Below are 20,455 nucleotides of genomic sequence, written 5' to 3'. Positions count from 1 at the left end.
GTGCTCGGCATGCTGGCAAAGGCCACGAGCAGAACTATCTGCTGTCATCTGAAGGAGGCCAAGGGTGCAGGAAAACCTGAACCCACCCCTGTGGTCAGCCCTGCCTCTGATGGGCTGGGGATGGACAGAGGTGAAAGCCCAGTGACGGGAACCTCCCTAGGCTGGGACCACTGAAGCTTCCCTTCATCACCCAGCAATTTTTTCCTAATCCTTTGTGAACCTATTTACACAGCATGAGTCACCTATCAGGGCAGCCAGGACTCTAGCTTCTTCCTTGCTGTCTGCAGGGGACAGCCTTGGGCTGGTTCTAAATCACCTTCCTTCAGGCCCTAAGGTGGAACAGCGGGAAGTGGGTTACTCAGAGGTCCCTTATCTGGGATCAAAGGACTCTGAGAAACAAAGCCTGTTACACTCAGTGTCACCTGCCCTTAGGGGCAGAAGGCAGAAATCAAAAGATGACTCCCCCTTGCTCCCCCGACAGAGCAACACATCCTCCCGCCTCAGTTGGCCCAGCACGGCCTTGTTCCCAGTGTCCTGGCTGGGTGGCAGCAGGTCCTCTGTGTCCCACCACCACTTAGGCCAAGTGCAACTTAAACCTTGCTCCAAGAAGTGGGGCATCTGGCTGATGCAGTAAATGAGGGAGGTGGGGAGATATGAAGGAGCAGGATCACCTTGGAGGGCCGTAACCCCTGTCTCCAGCTGCCAGCCTAGCTGGTGTTAGAATCCCATCCTTGGCTGGCTGTGTTAGGGCTATGATTAACTTACACAAGTTAGTTTCATTCTGAGGCTCATGCAGAGCCCAGGGCAGGCAGAAGCAGCCCAAACATGTGCATTCAAGCAGTCTCCCTTGTGGCCCATGCAGACCCCACCTCATGGGGGCTAAGGAGCAGCACGTACACCCTATTCCCCACCAGGCACCTCCTGGTGCAGAGCGCCACAGCTATCTGCTGACCCCATCTGTCCTCACCCCCCAGTCTCTCCACCAGGGATTGTGCATGCAGCAGGTGCTTACCCCATGTGTATTGGCTGGCACCATGGCAGGGCAGGTGTGCATGGGCACCTGCTACAGAGGCCAGCCAGCTCCCCCACTGCCAGAGTGTTCTCAGGGCACTTACTTGAAGTTCTCAGGGTGCTCGGTGATGGCCATGTTGACAACATCCAGGGCATGCTGGTGGTGCTTCTGGGCGGAGAAGAGCAGTGCCAGCAGATGGAGGGCGTGGGCATCATCCTTGCATACCTTCAGGGCCTCCTGCAGCTGCTCCATGGCGCTGGAGATCTGTCGAAGGAACCCACCAGCTTAGTGCCCTTCCCCAGGCACATGCTGCCCTGGGACTCAGAAGCCAGGTGCCAGTCAACAAAGGCACCCACACTCAACTCAAGGGGGCCCCAGGCACTGGGGGCAGGGATGCTGCTGTGAGAAAACACCTGCCCCAGATGGCCTGGCGAGGAGGGGTCTGCTGTCACACTCAGGAATAAAGAGGAGCAGGTTTGTGGTGTGGCACAAAGGACCAGGGTAGCCACCAGGAAGTACTTCCTAAATGGGAGGAGTGGGAGCCACAGGGCAAGGCAGCCACGTGTGGAAACGTCACCCTGGAGTTCTACTGATGTGTCAGGAGACCCTGCTTTCCAGGAGGAGATGATGCAAACGGGGTGCTCCAGGTAGGGGGTGCAGCTTGACCACAGGAAGGGAAGTATGCAGAGGCAAGTGCCTAGAAGACAGGGAGACTGGCCTCTAACATGGGCACAGTGGGAATCTGGGACTAGAATCCAGATTCTAGTCTTGTGTTTTATTTTCAATTCAACAAATATTTATTAAGCCCAGTTCTGGACAGGTGGGATGAGGCCAGATTATGCAGGGTCAGGAGAGCCATACTCGAAGGGTCTGGATTTCGATGTGGCCTCAGGAAAGCCTTTCCTTCATGTGGTGGGGAGACCAGGGGTCACCACAGGTCCCAACTTTCACTGGCTTGAGTTTGCTGCCTCCCTTCTCTAAGCACTGCATGAAAGAGGGCAGGCCCCAGCTGCTCCAGTAGCCCAGTCAGTGAGCCCAGGAGGGGCTGGTGCAGCATGGAAGGGCACCTTCTACTGCTCCCGCCAACCCTGCAGGCAGGACTCCAATGTTCTACTGGATCTGGCTGCAGAGGGCATGGATGATTTGCAGCTGTGGCCAGGGCCCCACCTGCAAGTGGTAACAGGGTTACGGGGTCAGTCGGTGCCCCAGTACATCCTATGGGGACTATTTCAGGGCTGAGACCACACACCTGCTTGGCTGCCTGCCACCTTGCCAGGATGGGTCTCTGCCCATAGCTGGACTTATGGGAGGATGTGGAAGGTTCAAGGAGCCCTTTCCTGAAGAGACCATTCTCAGCATAACACAACATCCCCAGGATGGGCCCTAAGAGTCCCCTGGATGCAAGAGACACCTGAGGCCCCTCTCCTTGCCTCTTATTCTACCTCCCCAGACCCATCTACATTCAGCTGTGGAGGTTACGACCCTCAGAGAAAAAGCTCCCCGCCCCATGGGCCCTGGCCTGTGCATCCCTGACAGGGTCTGGGGAATGTTTCCACAAGCATTAAGGAGAAAAAAGAATTCTGGCAGTTACCAACATAAATTCTCTTCTTCAAAAGAGGTTGGCCAGTCCTGGTGACTGCAGCAGCCCCTTACACAGTCCCATTTGACCTCTGAGGTGGCCCACTGTCCCCCTTATGTCATCTCGTTCTCTACAAAACACCCCACAGTCCCTGGCCCCTGCACCCTGCTGGGCACCCCTGTGCCATGCCCTGCCTGGGGCAGCCCCCACCTGCTGCCTGTCATCTGAGCTGATTGATCCTGCTCATTTTGGCCAGTGGAGGGGTCCTGTATTTGTGAATACACAAGAGCTGGGTTCTAGAGTTGGCGCTGCCACTCACTCGCCTTTGTCCCTGGTTCTCTCTGAATTCAGTTCCCTTATCTGCAAATTAGGCATATGCTTTTCCACAGAAGGGTACAAAGAGCTAATGTACGTGCAAAAATGCTGTCGTCTATCCCTTCCATTCTTTTCACACAGCAGAGCAAGTTAGCAGCTCAGCGAGTTAGCAGCAGAGCAGGCACTCTCAGATGGGGGTCCTGACTCCAGGCCAAGTGTTCTTGTGTGAGCTATGCAGGCTGCTAAGCCTGTGTTCGGTGAGTGACGGGCCTGGCCTCAAAGCTGTCCCAGGTCAAGGCCAGCCCTCCTTGTGCTGCGGGTCCAGGGGCATGGCAGGGCCCAGCTGGCCATCTCCTCCTCATCTCTGATTCCTAGTACTTTCAACCTGGCCTGACTCCCCAGAATGCAGGGAATCCTCTCCCCCACATACTGCTGTTTCACTGAGCAGCGCCCTTAGCTTGAGGCTCTGCACCCTTTAGAAAGGCTGTGACCAGGTCTGGAGAGAGAGGTTTGGGAGAGAAACTTGCAGCAGGCTGGAAGGTGGAGGGCCAGGAAGGCCTGGCCCTGGGATAGAGAATCTGCCAGCTACATACCCAGGGCTGATGAGGCCCTCCCCTCTGAACATGTTCACGCGGTGATGTGGAAAGAACCTGATGTGTGGCTGACAGATAAACACCCCCTCCTGCTCTGAGGCTCTGGGGTCAGGTTGGGGTGTAGCTCCCAGCTCTGCCACTTCCCAGCTGGCATCTTAGGGCAAGAGGACTCACCTCTCTAAGCTGCAGTTTCTCTGCTACAAAATGAGGATAATGGTTAAACCTATTTCAGTGTCCATGAAGATGAGACACTATAAAAAATGCCTTGCAAAGTACTGGCGGAACAAACACTTTTGAAGTGTGAGTTTCCCTCTTCAAGCCCCAAAGTCAGAAAACTAAGGAAGAGGAAAGACCCTTCCTTCCAGCCTGAAGGCACTTGTTCCTCCGTGCTCTCAGGCCTGGGAGCTGCGTTAGCTCCTGTGACTCTCTCCATGTCAGGGCTCCATCCCTGCAGGAATCTCATGAGTCTCTTTTTAAGAGTCCTGCTTCTTGCCAAACCTCAAACCCAGCCTTCCACCCTTCTGGTTGGTGCCTTGGGTCCCCAGTCTGCCTGGCTTTTGTGTTGGTCTCCAGCCTGGCCTCTGTGCAGGCTGTGGGCACCAGTGCCAGGCCCAGAGTTCTCCTTTGGGCACCTTACTTTGTGGATAGGTCATGGAGCATATGAGGAGGACGCTAAGATCACTGGGGCCACTGGCTCGGCTTGTTGGTGGCCCTAAGGCTGCTCCTGTGCTGCTGACTCTGCCAGGGCAGACCCGATTATCCTGGGCTACGTATCCAAATCCATAGCCATCACTGTGCCGGCCAGCCAGACGTGCTTTGGGCAGGATAGGCCGGCTGGGGGCCTCAGAGACCCAGGCAGGCTAGGACTGTCCATTCAGGGAGTTCTTGAGTTCTCAACTCTCTGAGGCTGCCAAAATGAGGTCTCCAAGGAAACTGGGCGCTAGGCTCCACTGGCCTGGCCCGCCATCTCTCTAAAAGGATGGATGCTATTCATTAGAGGGGGGTGAGTAATTGAACAGGTCAAAAAATGCATCACCAAAGGTTTATCATTCCCTTGGTTAGCAACAAAAGCACTGGTTCTTTTACAGAGAACTAAAAATAAAGTGGTGTCAGGTGTCTTTCTGTTGGTGTTCCTGGGAGTGGAGCGATGCTCCCGGAGGGGCACAGAGGTGCCCTGTGCCTGTCCAGGACCTGGGGTCAGGAATGAGGAGTGGGGACAGGGTGGGGGCGCAGCCTAGAGGTGGAGGAGGATGGAGGGAGTCACGGGGGAGGAGTGGTGCAAGAGGAAGGGAGCGAAGCTGCCAACGACAGCGGAAACAACAGCCGGAATGGCATCAGGGCTGTTGGGGAGAAAATGATTGAGACAGAAGGACCTGGAGAGGGAGACAGAATGCCTCAGAAACAGTGACAATTCAGGTCAGGACAGACACAGGTGCCGGAATAAGGGTCTAAGCATAGGGTGACAGGGTGGGGGTCCCAGCACTGAGAGTAACTGTGATGAGAGGAGGAGTCAGGCTGACGCAGGGCACAGCCTAGCTTGCCCCAGAGGCAGGAGAAATACAGCTCACCAAGCTGACCATAAGACTAAGCCCCAGCCGGTGAGCACGCTCCCAGGGCTCCATCTCCAAAAGGGTCAGGGGAGCCGGGTACCTAGACCCCGTGGGCTGTGGATCAGAGGCCTGGGTTCTATGCTGGCTTGGCCTCAGTGGTGTCCTCAGGTAAAAAATGGGACTGCTGTGGCCTGCCTCCTCAGAAGGTAGGGCTTCCCCAGGCTGGTATGGGGGACACAGCAGCACCCCCAACAGGCAGGGCTGCCCTCCACCTGACAGCAAGTACATGGGCTTCTGTGGGCTTCCCTCCACCAGCCTGGAGCTCAGCCCACTTCCTGGGTGACGCAGGCGAGAAGACCGCACTGTGGGAGCCAAAGGCTTGTCTGTAATCCCCGGGCACTCAGGTGGGGGGCATCAGTAGGCATCAGGGTCAAGTCACCTGAGAGGTCCTGCTTTAGAGGCTGTGTGTGTGCGCCCAGAGTACCGGCCTGCAGGCTGAGATGCCATGGGAAAGTAAAGGAGGCTCTGAAGGACCTGAGGTAGGGAGCCCTGGACACACCAACATTCTCTCAGCACCCTTGGGGAAAAGGCGGGTCTGCCTGCAGAGTCACAGTGGGGGTGGTCCTGGGGCTAAGGCAGTGAGCAGACAGGAGGCCCCTATGGGGCCCCAGAGGCCAAGGCCTGATGGTGGTGTCCACACAGTGAAGGAGTAGCTTGGGGGTCATAGAGAAAGCCCATCCTGCAACAGCTCCATGAGCCCACCACTTTATCCCCAAGACCCTTGGGGAAAAGGCAGTGGAAGGCGAGGATACAAACAAATGAGTGACACGTGGTCACTCATCAGCATCTCAGGCCACTGAAATGTCGTAGGGGGAGTGAAGGCGGAGAACACGCCCTTCCTGTGTATCTGCCACGGCTTTACCCACATTACCTGACCTCATCCTCACTGGGACCCTTCTGATGAGGGCTCAAAGGGCTTACATGACAGATAAGGAAACAAGCTCAGGGAGGTGAAGTCACTTGCAGAGGGTCACACAGATGGTAAGCTGGGTTTCCAGGAGAAGATCAGCAGTCCCTGGGGACCCGGGGGTTAGGAACACGGACAACCTACCTGTCGGACGAGGGCCAGCTGCAGTGAGACATAGAGGATGACCTGGGGGTCACCGGGCGCCAGCTGCTGAGCCCTGTATGGGGAGAGGGAGTGACAAGTCAGGCACCAGGGGTTGAGTGACCAACGTGTGACTCAGGCCTCCAGCATGCGAGCCCTGTGCTGGGCACTATGAGGCAATAGTGGGGGATTCTGCCAGGCTCTGTCTCAGACGGGTGTCCAGCTAGCAGATGAAGACCAAAGCAGACAGCCCACAGGCAGCCCAAGGCAGGGACGGTGTGCCTGAGGGGGCTGGCACTCGCTGAGGTAGGGGCCATCTGGGGTGACAGACCCCAAAGGAGAAAGACGATGGGATGAATAGACATCCCATGGGCAGAGAGGGAGTGACAAGTCAGGCACCAGGGCAGAGAAGCTGGCCCCGCTGCTCTGAGCATCTGCCAGGAAATCCCTGTAAGGGCTCGGGGTGGTGGGAGGGGTGACTGGGGAGGAGCTAGAGGGAGGCGAATGCCATTTTTGAGCCCCTGTTACATATAGGATACTGTGCAAGGTGCTTTTCCTGCTTTATCTCCTGTAATTAATACAACAGCAATGGGTTACTATTCCCATTTTAGACCCCTGAGCCCTGGGAGAGCAGGAACTGAGCCTGGTGGCTGCTGGAGCCCCCCCAGAGCTGAGGGCAGGGCTTGGCTGCCTGCCCAACCCCAAACAAATATCCCTGCTTGCTGTGTGCAGTTTCCTCATCTGTAAAATGTAGATAGAAATGTTTGTTCTGCCCAGATCAGAGCGTCCAATGAGGTAAAGCTTGTGAATGTGCCACCAAAGGCAAGAGGGGTCTCTGCTGCAGGTGGGAGCCTACTCACCTCTCCAGTGTCTGCAGTGCCTTCCGGTGCAATTCATCTTGCTTGGACTTCAGGGTGGCTGCAGGGGACAGGACAGAGACTGAGCCAACAGGGGTCACTGAAGGGTGCCGGCCCAGCCCTGCACCATCCTCAAAGCACACAGCTCTGCAGATAAAGGCCCCACCAGGGCCCCATCTGGCAAACCTCAAACTCTGGCAGCCTGGGCCAATGCCCTGGCCTCTAGCACATTCCTTGGCATGCCAGTTGCTTCTACTGCATTGCATTCTCCACCACCTGAACCACCTTAACCCTTTCAAAGGCCGATGCCTACAAGCATTCCACGACATGGGCATCCCACTCAGGAGGCCCAAATCTTGAGAGAGAGGCTACCACTTCTGCCTGGCCACATACCTTTCTAGGCTTCCTGACCCACTAGGAAGCTTGAACCCAAACCAGGCACCTTTCTGGTAAACTGCATCCTATTTTAAATGCAGCAGGGCAGGTGTTCTTAGCCTTGGCTGCATACTTAACTCACTACCTAGGAAGCTTTAACATGACTGTATCCAGGCCCCTCCCAAACCTGATCAGAATCCCACTGGCGAGGACCAAGCATTGACAGTTGTCAGAGCTCCCCAGATTCGAAAGCTTAGACAACAACCACTATTTGTAGAGTTAAAGGCACAAGGAGGGTTCTTGCTCAAAGTAGACTTTGACAAAGGGGCTGATGACTCCCTCACTTGACCAGCATGTGCAGACCCAGGTGTTCCTTATGTAGGGCTCATTTATACCTGATGTCACCATGACTGCCGCTCCCAGCGACTGGCGTTTGGGGGAGGTGGGCATGGGCTGATGACTATTCCAGGTTTGGTCTGGGTGGGGGCCCGTCACTCCCCATCCCTCAAGCAAGCTACCAGGAGATGAAAGTAGGTGGCTGCCTGATAGACGGGGTGAGACACATGGCTGAGCTGGCAGGGTTGGCGAGAGAAGGCCAGGTGTGGGGCAGGAAGGAGCAGAATCCATTAGCCGAGCACAAGTAGTTATTAAGCACCTGCTGTGTACCCAGCCCTATGCCACGTATTGAGGAGGATTTAAAAGGCTCCAGAAGGTCATAGCAGTGCTGAAGGTAAGGGCAGGCTTATGAGAACCAGAATGGAGACATTGTGTGGTGGGAAGGCTGATGGCGCATTACAGACGGGAAGCAGGAGTTCCACAGAGAAGATCAGTATGGGCTTTGCTGGAGCTGGGGCTGGGCCTTGAGGGGTGGGAGGAACTGGGTCCATGAAGAGGGGAGAGGAAGGCATGTTTGAGGGTGGCGACAGTCCGGGCGAAACAGTGGAAATGGGTCGGAGGGGCGTGAGTGTGTGTATGCGTGTGTGTGTGTGTACACACATGGGCATCTGTCCCAGAGGAGTGCAGGGTGCCTATGGAGGCATGGCCTGAGGGGATGGGCGCTGGTAGGACAAGATACCTCCGAGGCAGTTAGGAAGCCTGAGCCATCCCCAAGCAGAAGCCTCCTGGGGCCTGGCACTCACCGTCGGTGGCCTGCAGGCTATAGGTGAGACCCAGCGCCAGGTAGCCCTTGGGGAGGAACTCCCCGGCTTCCTCTCCGAGGCTGATCACCATCATGGCAAAGCGCTCTGCTTCCTCCAGCTGCAAAGAGGAGAAACAGAGGTCATGGGGGTGGGGTTGGAGTTTCCTCTACCGGTGAGTGACTCCCTGGAGCTGTTCCCGAAACAGAAGCTTGTGCTCAAGGTCACAGCGCCTGACCACTGGTCACAGCTCGAAGAGGGGCAGTGGATTGTCTCTCCCTGGAGTTAGGAAGTGAGGTATCTCACAGGGAGAAGCTTCCCTTGCCCCAGAGATCCCAGCTCCCCAGAGCTTGTTCTGCTGAGAGCATGAACCCAAGACCAGGCCAGTCTGGGCCAGCTCCTTTCCTCCCATGGACTCTGTAGGGGCCTGTGTCTGTGCCTGTCCTGCTCGGCAGAGAGGGAAGCCAGGGCGGGGGCAGGCAGGGGTCTGGGGCTGGGCCTCAGGAACACATGTCTTGCTGGATGTCACCAGCCCCATGGAGCAGGCAGGCAGCCACTATGGCCCCGTCCATGAGCTCGCTCCCGCTCTGAGACAAGGAGCTCAAACTTTCAGGGGAAAAAGGCCTGGGGCTGTTTTTGTCCTGGGAGCAGGAGGGACTGTTCCAGTTGGAAATGGACCAACCGGTATGGGTCACATGTGCACACATCATCACACATGACATGGGACACAAAGAGAGGGGCACACACAAGGCGGGCCTGGGGACACTCTGGGTCCCCACAGGAGTCAGGCCGGTTTAGGGGGTAGGGGAAAGCCAGGGCCTTGGTCATGCCCACTCATGGCACACATGCCTTCAAAAAAGGCCCCCTTCCTCCCATCCCACCCAGGAAATGGCATGCCTGGTACAGTAGTGTGCCCACGTTCATGTCACTGAAAACGCCAGTTTCCAGAGGGCAGGGATGCTTCCTCTGTCACTAAGACTGGTGCTGACCCACAGCAAGGGACTGAATGCCATATGCAAACCCTTCAGGGCCACCCAGACATCAAAGCCCCCAGCCATGGGCATCTCTTCTGGCCAGAGGCTCACAGAGTCATGAGACCAGGGAATGAGATTCAAACCCAAGTTGGCTCCTGGCCCCAAAGCCAGCGCTGCCCCTGCCTGGCCCCCATCCCTGCTCAGGCCCATCCCCCTAGCAGGAGATGGGCAGCTCTGGGTATCTTGGCACCTGACCACTGGCCACAGCTAGAAGAGGGGCAGTGGATTCTCTCTCCCTGGAGTTAGGAACTGAGATCATGAGACAGAGGCTATTAGCCAGGGTGAGCTATGTGCAAACTGGAAGAGCACAGGGGAGAAAACACCACCAAGGCACAGAGAAGCCGAGGAAGCTGCACGATGGCCTGCAGGGAGATGGCAGGAGAGGCTGTCTGCCCACCATGCCCGACTCAGCTGACCACAGCAGCCCTCCAGCCACCTCGTGGGCGAGCTCAAGCTGCCAGCCTGGGCAGTGGGCTGCTTCCAGATTGCTGTGTTGGCCACTGGAAGGATGAAGATGTCTGGGGAGCTGGGTTTCTGCCTTTGGCACCAATAGGCCCGAGAAACCAGGGTTCATGGAAGGCCATAGTTGGGGAAACCCCACAGCTGTCTACAGCTCAGCCTCAGCTGGCCGGGTGGACCCAAGGCTATAGATGCTAAGATCTGTCTCCTGGGCCACGCGGCAGCAGGACTCAGGAGGGCTGCTGGGGCCTGAAGCCAGAGCCACATGGTGAGAAGAGCACTGGAAGACAAGCCCCAGACAGGCTCCAGTCCTGGCTCAGCACTTGACAGCTGTGGGGCTTGAAGAACACACTCAGTTTCTGTGTCTCAAGGTCCTCATCTGCAGAATGGCAGGTTGGACCCCTGCTCCTCCCTCCTACCCAGAGCCCTCCACTGAGGCTTCTGTAGCACCAGGCCCTGTGCTAAGCCTGGTTGAGGAGCTGGCAGGACCAGGTGGCCCCTAGTTAAGGCCCCACTGTGTGGTGCTGACGTAGGGCTGTTGGAACTCCAAGAGCTTATCACATGGCTGTAGTTACCCCAGGAGGTGGCAGAGGTAGAACAGGAGGCAACAAGGGAGGGGAAAGTAAGCAAATAGCACCCTCTTTCTTTCCTAATATACCCCTGGCTGATGAGGCTCATCTCACACACTATCTCAGGCATTATGAGGCTCCATTCAAACAGAACAAGCTTTCTTATAAACACCAAGCACAAGTTATAAAAAGAATCCAGACACCTGCTGCACTCCATGAATACATATTCTTCCCATGGCCATGTCCTTCTGCTCAGCAAATGCCAGCTTCATCTCCTGCAACCCATGCAGCAAGGGTACCAGGAACACGGCTCAGCAAATACTGGCAAAGTATCTGTTCTCCAGTTCATATACATCATATTCTGGATTAAAAGAGCTCATCACCCTTTAGCTTTACAAAGTGAAGACATACATCCTTAGTGTGTCCAATTTGTGATCCACTCTGACCCCGAGATTAGTAGCATTCCTTCTCTAGTACTTGCCAGCATTGTCCACGTAGTTTAAAACTGTCTCTAAGCATGGTGTCAGCATTTGCCTCAAATCAAAATCCCAAGGCTTAATGTACCATCTCCCTATATGGCCAACGTAATTTAATTTCTTTTTTTTTTTTTAAATAGAAAATGGTGTCTTACTATGTTGCCCAGGCTGGTCTTGAACTCCTGGGATCAAGCAATCCTCCTGCCTCGGCCTCCTAAAGTGCTAGGATTACAGGTGTGACCCACCACATCTGGCCACAATTTTGATTTCTATTACCATACCACAAGGCAGGCTTTTTGCATGCAGAGTCACAGCAGTGATTAGAAAGGAAAAAAAGTATGATCAATTCCTTTAAGTATGACAATATATAACACAATAGCATACAGTATTAATATACATGGGTACTGTAGCTGGCAAAAGGGAAGAATAATGTCACAAGAGTGGAAATCCAAAAGCCCTTGAGAATTTGACTCTGCCACCTCTGTTTTGAGATACTATAATCCCACCCAACTCTGGAATCAGCCCCACATCCATGAGTAGGTGCTTCATGCAAAGAGGCAGGGCAGCCTAGTGGCTAAGAACACAAGCTCTGGGGCCAACTACCCTGGTCCAAATCCTGGCTGGTCACTTGCTAACCTTGGGCAAGTCACTTTGTTTTGTTGTGCTTGCCTCTCTTCTGTAACTCGGGGCTAACAACAGTGTCTCTCCCTGGATGAGGTGCTGGGAGGACAGGATGAGATAAGACAGGGCAAGGCTCACAGCAGTGCTTAAAAAAATATTAACTATTATTAATAGTTGTAATTCATGTATCTTTATATTTACATATGTAGATATATAACTGTATATTTCATATGATATCTCTATACTTTCTTATATATATATAAGCTTTAATATAATAATATAAGCTTTTTTTTTTGAGATGGAGTCTCACTCTGTAGCCCAAACTGGAGTGCAGTGGTGCAATCTTGGCTCACTGCAACCTTCGCCTCTGGGGTTCAAGTGGTTCTCCTGCCTCAGCCTCCCAAGTAGCTGGAACTAGAGGCACACACCACCATACCGGTTAATTTTTTTGTATTTTTAGTAGAGACAAGGTTTCACCATGTTTTCCTGGGTGGTCTCGAACTTCTGAGCTCAGGTGATCCACCTGCATTGGTCTCCAAAAGTGCTGGGATTACAAGCATGAGTCAACGCGCCCGGTCAGCTTTTTTTTTTTTTTTTTTTTTTTTGAGACAGACTCTCACTCTGTCACCCAGTAGGCTGGAGTACAGTGGTGTGATCTCGGCTCAATGCAACCTCTGCCTCCCAGGTTCAAGTGATTCTTGTGTCTCAGCTTCCTGAGTAGCTGGGATTACTGGTGTGTGCCACCATGCCCACCTAATTTTTGTACTGTTTGTAGAGATTGGGTTTCGCCATGTTGGCCAGGCTGGTCTCGAACTCCTGACCTCAAGTGATCCACCTGCCTTGGCCTCCCAAAGTGCTAGGATTACAGGAGTGAGCCACGGCACCTAGCCAGGCTCATAGATAGATAGATAGATAGATAGATAGAGATATAGATATAGATACACATATATATGTATATCAATTACAATACTCATATATACTTATATATATATACACACACATATTTTGTATATGTATTATACAATTTGTTTAATCTTTCAGGGTTTTAAATCTCAGCCTAAATCTCAGATGGCAAGTGTCATCTGAGTATAGTCTTGGTTCCTCATAGCTACATGATCTGACAAATTGGGAAGTGGCATCAAAGACCCTCTGGAATCCAGAGAGTAGACATTACTGCCTGCCTTTTGTCTCTCAGCCAGATCCTCAGCCACCGAGAAGGAGTGACTCTACATGTGGATAAGCTGGCACCTCTGCAGCCCCGCACAGTCCACTATACTGAGCTGGTCGAGCTTTCCATCCCCTATCCAGGGTCCACTCACCCCCCTGGGTAATACACTGGAGTATTTCCTGTCTTATTCTCTGATAATCTATAGTTTATTTCAAGGTTTTATTTTTGAGATGGGGTCTCGCTCTGTAGCCCAGGTTGGAGTGCAGTGGCATGGTCATGGCTCACTGCAGCCTTGACCTCCTGAGCTCAAGTGATCCTCCCACCTCAGCCTCCCAAGTAGCTGGGAGGCTGCACCATCACACCAGGCTGATTTTTAACTTTTTAATTTTTATTTTGTTATTTTTATTTTTTGTAGAGAGGGGGCAGGGTGGGTCTCACTATGTGGTCCAGGCTGGTCTGGAACTCCTGGGCTCAAGCGATCCTCCCTGCTTGGCCTCCCAAAATGTTGAGATGATAGGCATGAGCTACCACACCAGTCTCAAACATTTTTTTTCTTTTCTTTTTTTTTTTGAGACAGTGTCGCTCTTGTTGCCCAGGCTGGGGAGCAGTGGCACGATCTCGGCTCACTGCAACTTCCGACTCCTGGGTTGAAGTGATTCTCCTGCCTCAGCTTTCCGAGTCACTGGGATTACAGGTGCCTGCCACCACGCCTGGCTAATTTTTGTTATTTTTAGTAGAGATGGGGTTTTGCCATGTTAAAACTCCTGACCTCAGGCGATCCACCCACCTCGGCCTCCCAAAGTGCTGGGATTACAGGTGTGAACCACCTCACCTGGCCTCAAATTCTCTCTTTTTTTTTTAAGAGTTCTATTTCACAACCCACGAATGGGCTCCACCTGCGATCCAGAAACATTGCTCTAATCAGATGGCTGCGGAGCGGTCCAGCACCGGCCCTTCTGCTCTACTCCAGTCGTCTTCCTCCCTGCCTAGCAACTCATGTGCCCTTTCTCCAGACACTTCCTCCTTGTGGCCTCCAAGTTAACAGCTGGTGGCTCTGTAGTCCAGGCTGCTGCTTCTGCAGCAAGCTCAGGTTACAGTACCAGGCCCTCCTTGCTCATCAAAATACTTCTAGGGTGAGGAGTTTCCAGAGTTCTCTTCAACCTTCCTTCTCCCAATGATACACTGCTCCTGAATGACTTCTTTATCTAGGGCAGCCATGGAACCTCGCCATTAAAACCCAGGTGAAGATCTTTCCCTGCCTCCTCTTCTGCAATTCTACAGTGATGAAGGCCTCCCCTGGCATTTTCACAGCACCACAGCTACCTGATGGCATCGGTGTTTCACAGCAGAAGGCGTGGAGGCACAGGGAGCTGAGCTGAAACGACCTACCCAAGGTCACCTGTCTAGGAAGTAGCAGAACTGTGTTTCCAACCCCAGTCTCCCGATGCTGATTCACAGCCCTCTGTAGGTTTTCATGTTTCTCCTCTCTGACCCTTTGGAAAAAGGATGCATCGAAGGACATAATGTTTTGCTCCTTTGTTTTTGTGTTACATAAGTAAGGGAAAATTTCCTGTGACTTTAAAGTTTCTCTGTCTCTCCAGTGTCTTGAATTTGGTCCCTACACAGACTGGCTTCTTGCTCACACACTCTGCTAATTCACAGGACTGCCTTCCATTTCAAGGGTTCCCTCACCTTGCAGTGAGCCGAAGAGGTTTACCCTGGAAATCTTCACCCTCGTTCCTCTCTTTCTGGGAACTAGAGAAAGTTTATTTCTGAGCCTGCAGAGTTTTTAAGAGCACCTCCAGTTTCTCCTTAGCTCCTTCCCACAGAGCCCGGAACCTGCTGTTAGCTGCTCTGGTGAAAAATCCCCTTTTTTTCTCCCTGGGAGGAGTAGGCACTCTTCCAATTTCTACAAGCTGGTGGCAGGAGGGCTGGCATTCTCTCTCCCCTGCCTCATCAACACTTAATCCATCTTCCTGGCTCTACCCACCCCTGAATTCGAAAAATGAAGTCAAAAACATAAAGGCGCATCCTTTCTGTGTGCCTGCTATTTTCAAGGGGCTACAATAGTGATAGCTACCATTCAGGTACCCGCAGCGTGCTAAGTGGGGGCACTCTTCATGTCATCTCTGATACTCACAGCTACCCTATAACGGTGGACATGATTGTTTCCAGGCTACAGATGAGGAAACTGAAGCACAGACAGGGTAAATTATTCCCTCAAAGTCACACAGTTAGTAAGTGGGAGTACATGGGTAGGCAGAGATTTGAACTCTACCATCTCTGCCTCCAAAGCCTATGCACTTTTCCACTACCCCCTGCTGCCTTCCTCAGGAAGGAGGTGAGAGATGGCATCAGAGACCCTTCCAATGATGAGCATGCCCTGTTTCCATTTTGCAACTCCTCTCCTGTCTGTGTGACACCACACATGCATAGCCTATCCTCTTTGTCTCCTGTAAAGGTTTCAACTTTTTAAGTTAAATGAATTCAGATACAAAAAAATATTTACATCTCTCTTTCCTTCTGCTGCAAATATAGGGACCCCGGCAGGAGGCTGCTATGCAGGCCTCTCTGATTTCAGTTTTGGCGTCACTGAGTCAGAGCCTGGGAAGCCCTCCCTCACCAAGGGGAGCTTCAGGCTAAGCCCCAGGGTCAGTGCTCTCCCATTCCAAACTCAACCCTGTTCAGCTACTCCCACCCTGGTGTAAACCCCCGAAGCAGCCAGCCAGCACGTGACCATGCACGTCTCTCTGCCTGCCACAATCTCCAAGAGACAACCTTGCTCTCAGACCCAGACCGGGTGTGGGGTATCCAACAGTGGCTCTGGGCATGAGGACAGGACGTGGGAACAGCAGGTGCTCCGCCTCTGGGCACGTGGCCACCCAGTCCAGCTTCACCCAGCACAACTCGTTTTTCAAATGTCCTAGTTTCAGCCTCCCTTCCTGCAACCCAGGCCAAATTGTCCACCCCCAGATTTCTGTCCCCTGCTCATGGGGCTTGGCTGGGCCTGCTGGGGGCTGATGTGAGCCAGAATAACTGCGAAGGCAGGAGACGAAGGGGGTGTGAGCCGCCTTTTGGGATCTGTGCCCCGTCTCATGCACAAACACCCCCTGCCTGCCAGGCAGACCCATTCTTTTCACTCTGGGCCTCGGGAACAGAGAGTACAGGGCTGACCCTCTTTGTAAAACTAGGGATGGTGAGGCAGGAATCCAGCAGAAGGATGGGGCCAGTTTCCAGTCCTTGAGAAGAAGGGGCTCAAACACGAAATTTGTGGGGAGCTTGTTGCCACCCTTCTCAGAACCCTTGGATACCCCACAGCCTGCTCTCTTTACAGTGCCACCTAGGGAGCAAGAATTAGCTGCAGAGTGCTGGGAGAACCCCCAAACCGAATACAGATCCCTCATCCCATCCCTTCCTGGCCAGTTGAGGTGTGTGTCGCTTGGTCAGTTACTAGTATAGCACCTACTATATGAAGGCTTCCTGTCGGGGAGAGGGGGTCAGAGTGCAAGACATGGCAAGTGAGCAAGTTCCCCATCTAGTTGGGAAGTCATGCCCCACATACGACAGAATTCATTGCCAAATGAATGTGTCCATTGGCAAGAAGGATCCATCCAGCGAGCACCAGGCACTGAACCCTGGGCTGGGGTTTCAAAGAAAAGACAGATAATTCCTGCACTCAAGAAACACAGATGATCACAACATGACGTGATCTGTATCCAAGACAGGTAGGAAGTGCAGGGGGTGAAGCTTCCAGATCAGGGAAGGTTGCCAGGAGTCCACCCCCAGGCCATCCGTGGGACATCACTCTAGCCTGTGCCTGATTTAAACCCTGGCTCAAACTAGCCCCTAAACCCAAATATGCTGCCCAGCCAAAGTTAAATAGCTCACCCTTCCTTCTCCTCGATTCTGATGACAAGTCTGCATGTTTAAGTTTCCTTTTGGGCTTTTCTATTTATGTTGTCATTGATTACTTTGCTCCTAACTCATCTGATTTCAATTTGGACTGATTTGATCCTAATTTTATTACCATGTAATCTGAATGCACATAATTACTGTAATTATGCTGCTGAGGGAAACAGCTCCTGCATGGTGGGAAGACCTAAATTTAGGGCTTCCTGGCAAGGGCGGCCGTTGGCTGGGTGGACCCACAGCTACCTCAGAGCTGGCAGCCTTGAGGGGCACAGATGCCCTCCCCTGCAACACCCCCTCAGAGATGGGTATTTTGGGCTTCATCTCAGAGATGAGCTTGAGGCCCCTCTCAGAAGCCCAGGGAGCAAGCAGCGGCCTGAGTTGGGGTCGGGGAGCCCACCCGCTCTGCACACTCTGGCTCGTATCTCCATCCCCACCCGCTCTGCACACTCTGGCTCGTATCTCCATCCTCTGCTGCATGTGCTCAGCACCCATGGGCCACCCGCATCTAAAGTGCTTGCTCACAAGGTCTCCCTACCTCTGGGTGTCAACTGTCTTCCCCAAAAGACCTGGGAACCAAGGGTTCCCTGATACTCCTGAGGCGGGGGAAAGCAAAGGCCTGGCTCTGGCCCTCCTGTATCCTCCCTTGCCCTCTGAGTCCAGTCTGAGGCTGCCTCCTCCATGATGCCTCCCTGACCTGTCCAGTCCTCTCCCTACTTGGTCATTTATGTCCCACCTGAGGAGACTTATGACTTACTGTTTCCATTTTACAGATGGGAAAACTGAGGCACAGTGAGGTTAGGTGCCTTACTCTAGGGTACCCAGTGGGTGGACAGTGAAACTCTTAACTACCTCATTACACTGCTCCTTCCAAAAGCCCAGAGCCTATTACAGGATTGATCTCATGTAATTCTCCCCAACCTAAACGACAGCATAAAGAACACGAGCCGGATGCCACACTTTCCCCTCCTCCTGATCAGCCAGAGGGGATGGGGCACTGCAGACACAGAGATTTGAGAACCAGGTGGAAAAGGGGACAGGTGCTCTTTTCACCCAGCTTCTTTGTGCTTGGGAGGACTGACTCCCTGGAGCAGAGAGAAGGCGAGCCCTGTTGCAATGACGAGGAGGGGACCCAGCAGAGGGATGGGGCCACTTTCCAATCCTAGGGAAGAAAGGTTGGAACATGGAATTTGTGGAAGGCTCATTGCCTCCCTCCCCAGAAACCATGATTTGTTTGTGTACAGGAGGGAAAGTGGCAAGAAGAGTTGTAAAGGTTGCTAATTATGAAGCACCTGCTGTATGCACCCAGAGCCTGGCCCCTGCTGCCTTAGAACAAGCTGGGCACACAACGGTGAGGGGGTGGCTGAAGGTGTCAGGCCAACAGGAAGACAGGGAGGCTATCTCCAGGGGAAGTGCCCACTTTAGGAGACCCTGGGCCCAGAGAGCAGATGAAAGAACTGGGGACATGAGGGTGCGGAAGGGCCTGATAGCCACCGTGTGGGAGGGAGGATGCACTTGCTCTGTGTTGCTTGATAGGGTAGAAATAGGAGGCTGAAATCAGCAAGCTGACTGGGACTGAAGAAAAAAGATTGTCCAGAAGTGAGCCCCCAGTTGGAACAGATACCTGCGCGGAGGCCCCACTGCTGGGGCCCAGTGCCATGGCCCAAGAGCCCCCATAGGCCTGGAGCAGCCTCTGAGCAGACCCGGGGCAGGAGGACCACAGCAAGGCGGGGGACCTGGGCTCCTGGCCCTGTTCTCCTTCACTGCTTCAAGCTGCTGATCTCATGGGGGTCTTTAGGTGCCTGCAGTAAAGGCCTCCAACTGGGGAGTGGGCATACCTGGAGCCATAGCCTCCTAACAATTCAGCTGCTTCTGCAGAGAGCAGTAAGCAAGCAGTGGAGCACAGGGCAGGGCCCTGGAGGGCTAGAGCCAAGAGGAAGGAGAGGGGCTGACAGAAAAGACCACCTTCCCATGTCGCTAAGAGCAGCTCTGCCCCAAGAATTGTGCCTTGCACCCCTTGGAGATTAGATGCTAAGATCATCTGAAGCCTCAGAAATGATGGGGCTGGTCCAGGTAACTCAAGGTCTTACCTACTACCCTGCTGCTGGGCAGGTGGGGGGCACCTCTACTTCCCTATATTTCACTCTCTGGAGGCCACAGTTCAAGGCTGAACCGCAAACCAGACACCATCCTGAGTCAGGGGACCCTGCCTTGGAGATGGAGGCTGGTGGCTTCTCAGAGACTTTCTCCCTGCCCAGGCCCATCTGCCTGATAGCTCCCATCCTCTCCACCTTCCACATGCACCCTCACATACATGCCAAGACGTGCACACCCCACTCACAGTCAGCTGCTGCCGCCCTCCCCACAGGAGGCCTCTGGGCCCTGCCCTCACAGCTCACTCACCCAGTGAAGGGACCCGATGCAGACCTTCGCGGCCATCAGGGGCACAGTGGGGTCCGAGGGCCTCAACTTCACACACTCCCGCAGCAGGGACACGGCGTAGGCTGACTGCAGAAAAAATAGCAGGAAACACTGTCACTCACAGCCCTGGATCTCAAGGGCCCACAGTGGGGCAATCTCCCCAAACAACCAAGCCTTGCTCTGTATCCCTTTGCTCTCCAGAGCCAGGAAGAGGGCCAGGGCAGAGAAATCCCTCCCTGGGCCTCAGTTTCCTCATCTGAAGATTAGAAGCTGTCACCCTTGCTCCTTAGGTAACATGATGACCGCTAACATGACAACAAATGGAAGCTCTCCAAAAGGAATTCAAATTTCAAGCACAGAAATTTTAGAGGTAGAAAGGGGCTCTCTAAATGAGGGCTGGGCACAGAGGCTCACACCTGCAATCCCAGCACTTTGGGAGACTGAGGCAGGCTGATCACTTGAGCTCAGGATTTGAGACCAGCCTGGCCAACATGGTGAAACCCTATCTCTACTAAAAATACAAAAATCAGTCGGCTGTGGAGGCATGTGTCCACACCCAGCTACTCGGGAGGCTGAGACATGAGAATTGCTTGAACCCAAGAGGTGGAAGTTGCAGTGAGCCGAGATTGTGCCACTGCACTCTAGCCTGGGTGACACAGTGAGACTGTGTCTCAAAAAATAATAATAATAAAATAATAATAATAATAAAAAATAAGGACTCCGGAGGCATGGCCAATGGCAGGGGTTGGGGGTCGTATAAAGGCTGGCGGAGAAGCGGAGATATTCTAAACTGGCAGAGCCCGAGAGAACCTCCAGACAGGAATCTGAGGATCCCCCCAGGCTTCAGGGCTCAGACTGGACCTGCTGAGGACAGCCAAGTGTGAAGGAGGGCTGAGGTGGTGGGCAGCCACGGCCAGACAGGGATGTTACCAATAACAGTAATGAGAAGAACAGCAGCAGCAAACACTTATCCAGATCTTGGGATATGCAGGCATTGTCCTAAGTCTGGGGTTGACAAAACACAGTTAACAGGCCAAATCTGGCACTCTATTTTTGTAAATAAAGTTTTACTGGAACACAGCCATGTGCATTCATTTACATACTGTCTATGGCTGTTTTCCTGATACGGTAGCAGAGTGGAATAGTTGCAAAAGACTGTTGGGCCCGCAGAGTCAAAACCGTCTACTATCTGACCCATTACAGAAAAGAGGTTGGAGACCCCTGTTCTAAGTGCATTTTAAATACCAAGTGATTTAATTTTTACGCAGTCTTA

At 53.3% G+C, this 20,455-nt stretch overlaps 1 protein-coding gene across 8 annotated transcripts in view; it reads right to left on the bottom strand.

The window, feature by feature from the left end:
- Nucleotides 1–20,455, bottom strand: part of TTC7A (tetratricopeptide repeat domain 7A) — a 157,175-nt gene that overhangs the window by 45,112 nt on the left and 91,608 nt on the right. For all 8 annotated transcript variants that reach the window (XM_038006895.2, XM_073022952.1, XM_073022951.1 and 5 more), the window contains 5 exons: nucleotides 19,165–19,269; nucleotides 8,529–8,646; nucleotides 7,018–7,075; nucleotides 6,161–6,233; nucleotides 1,116–1,276 (listed from right to left, as the gene is read on the bottom strand). In XM_038006895.2, the coding sequence (XP_037862823.2) occupies nucleotides 1,116–1,276; nucleotides 6,161–6,233; nucleotides 7,018–7,075; nucleotides 8,529–8,646; nucleotides 19,165–19,269 (515 nt within the window). The remainder of the gene's footprint in view (nucleotides 1–1,115; nucleotides 1,277–6,160; nucleotides 6,234–7,017; nucleotides 7,076–8,528; nucleotides 8,647–19,164; nucleotides 19,270–20,455) is intronic.

This window comes from Chlorocebus sabaeus, chromosome 14, assembly GCF_047675955.1.
Source record: "Chlorocebus sabaeus isolate Y175 chromosome 14, mChlSab1.0.hap1, whole genome shotgun sequence".
Lineage (NCBI taxonomy): Eukaryota > Metazoa > Chordata > Mammalia > Primates > Cercopithecidae > Chlorocebus > Chlorocebus sabaeus.
This window is presented reverse-complemented; position numbering and strand designations above follow the sequence as displayed.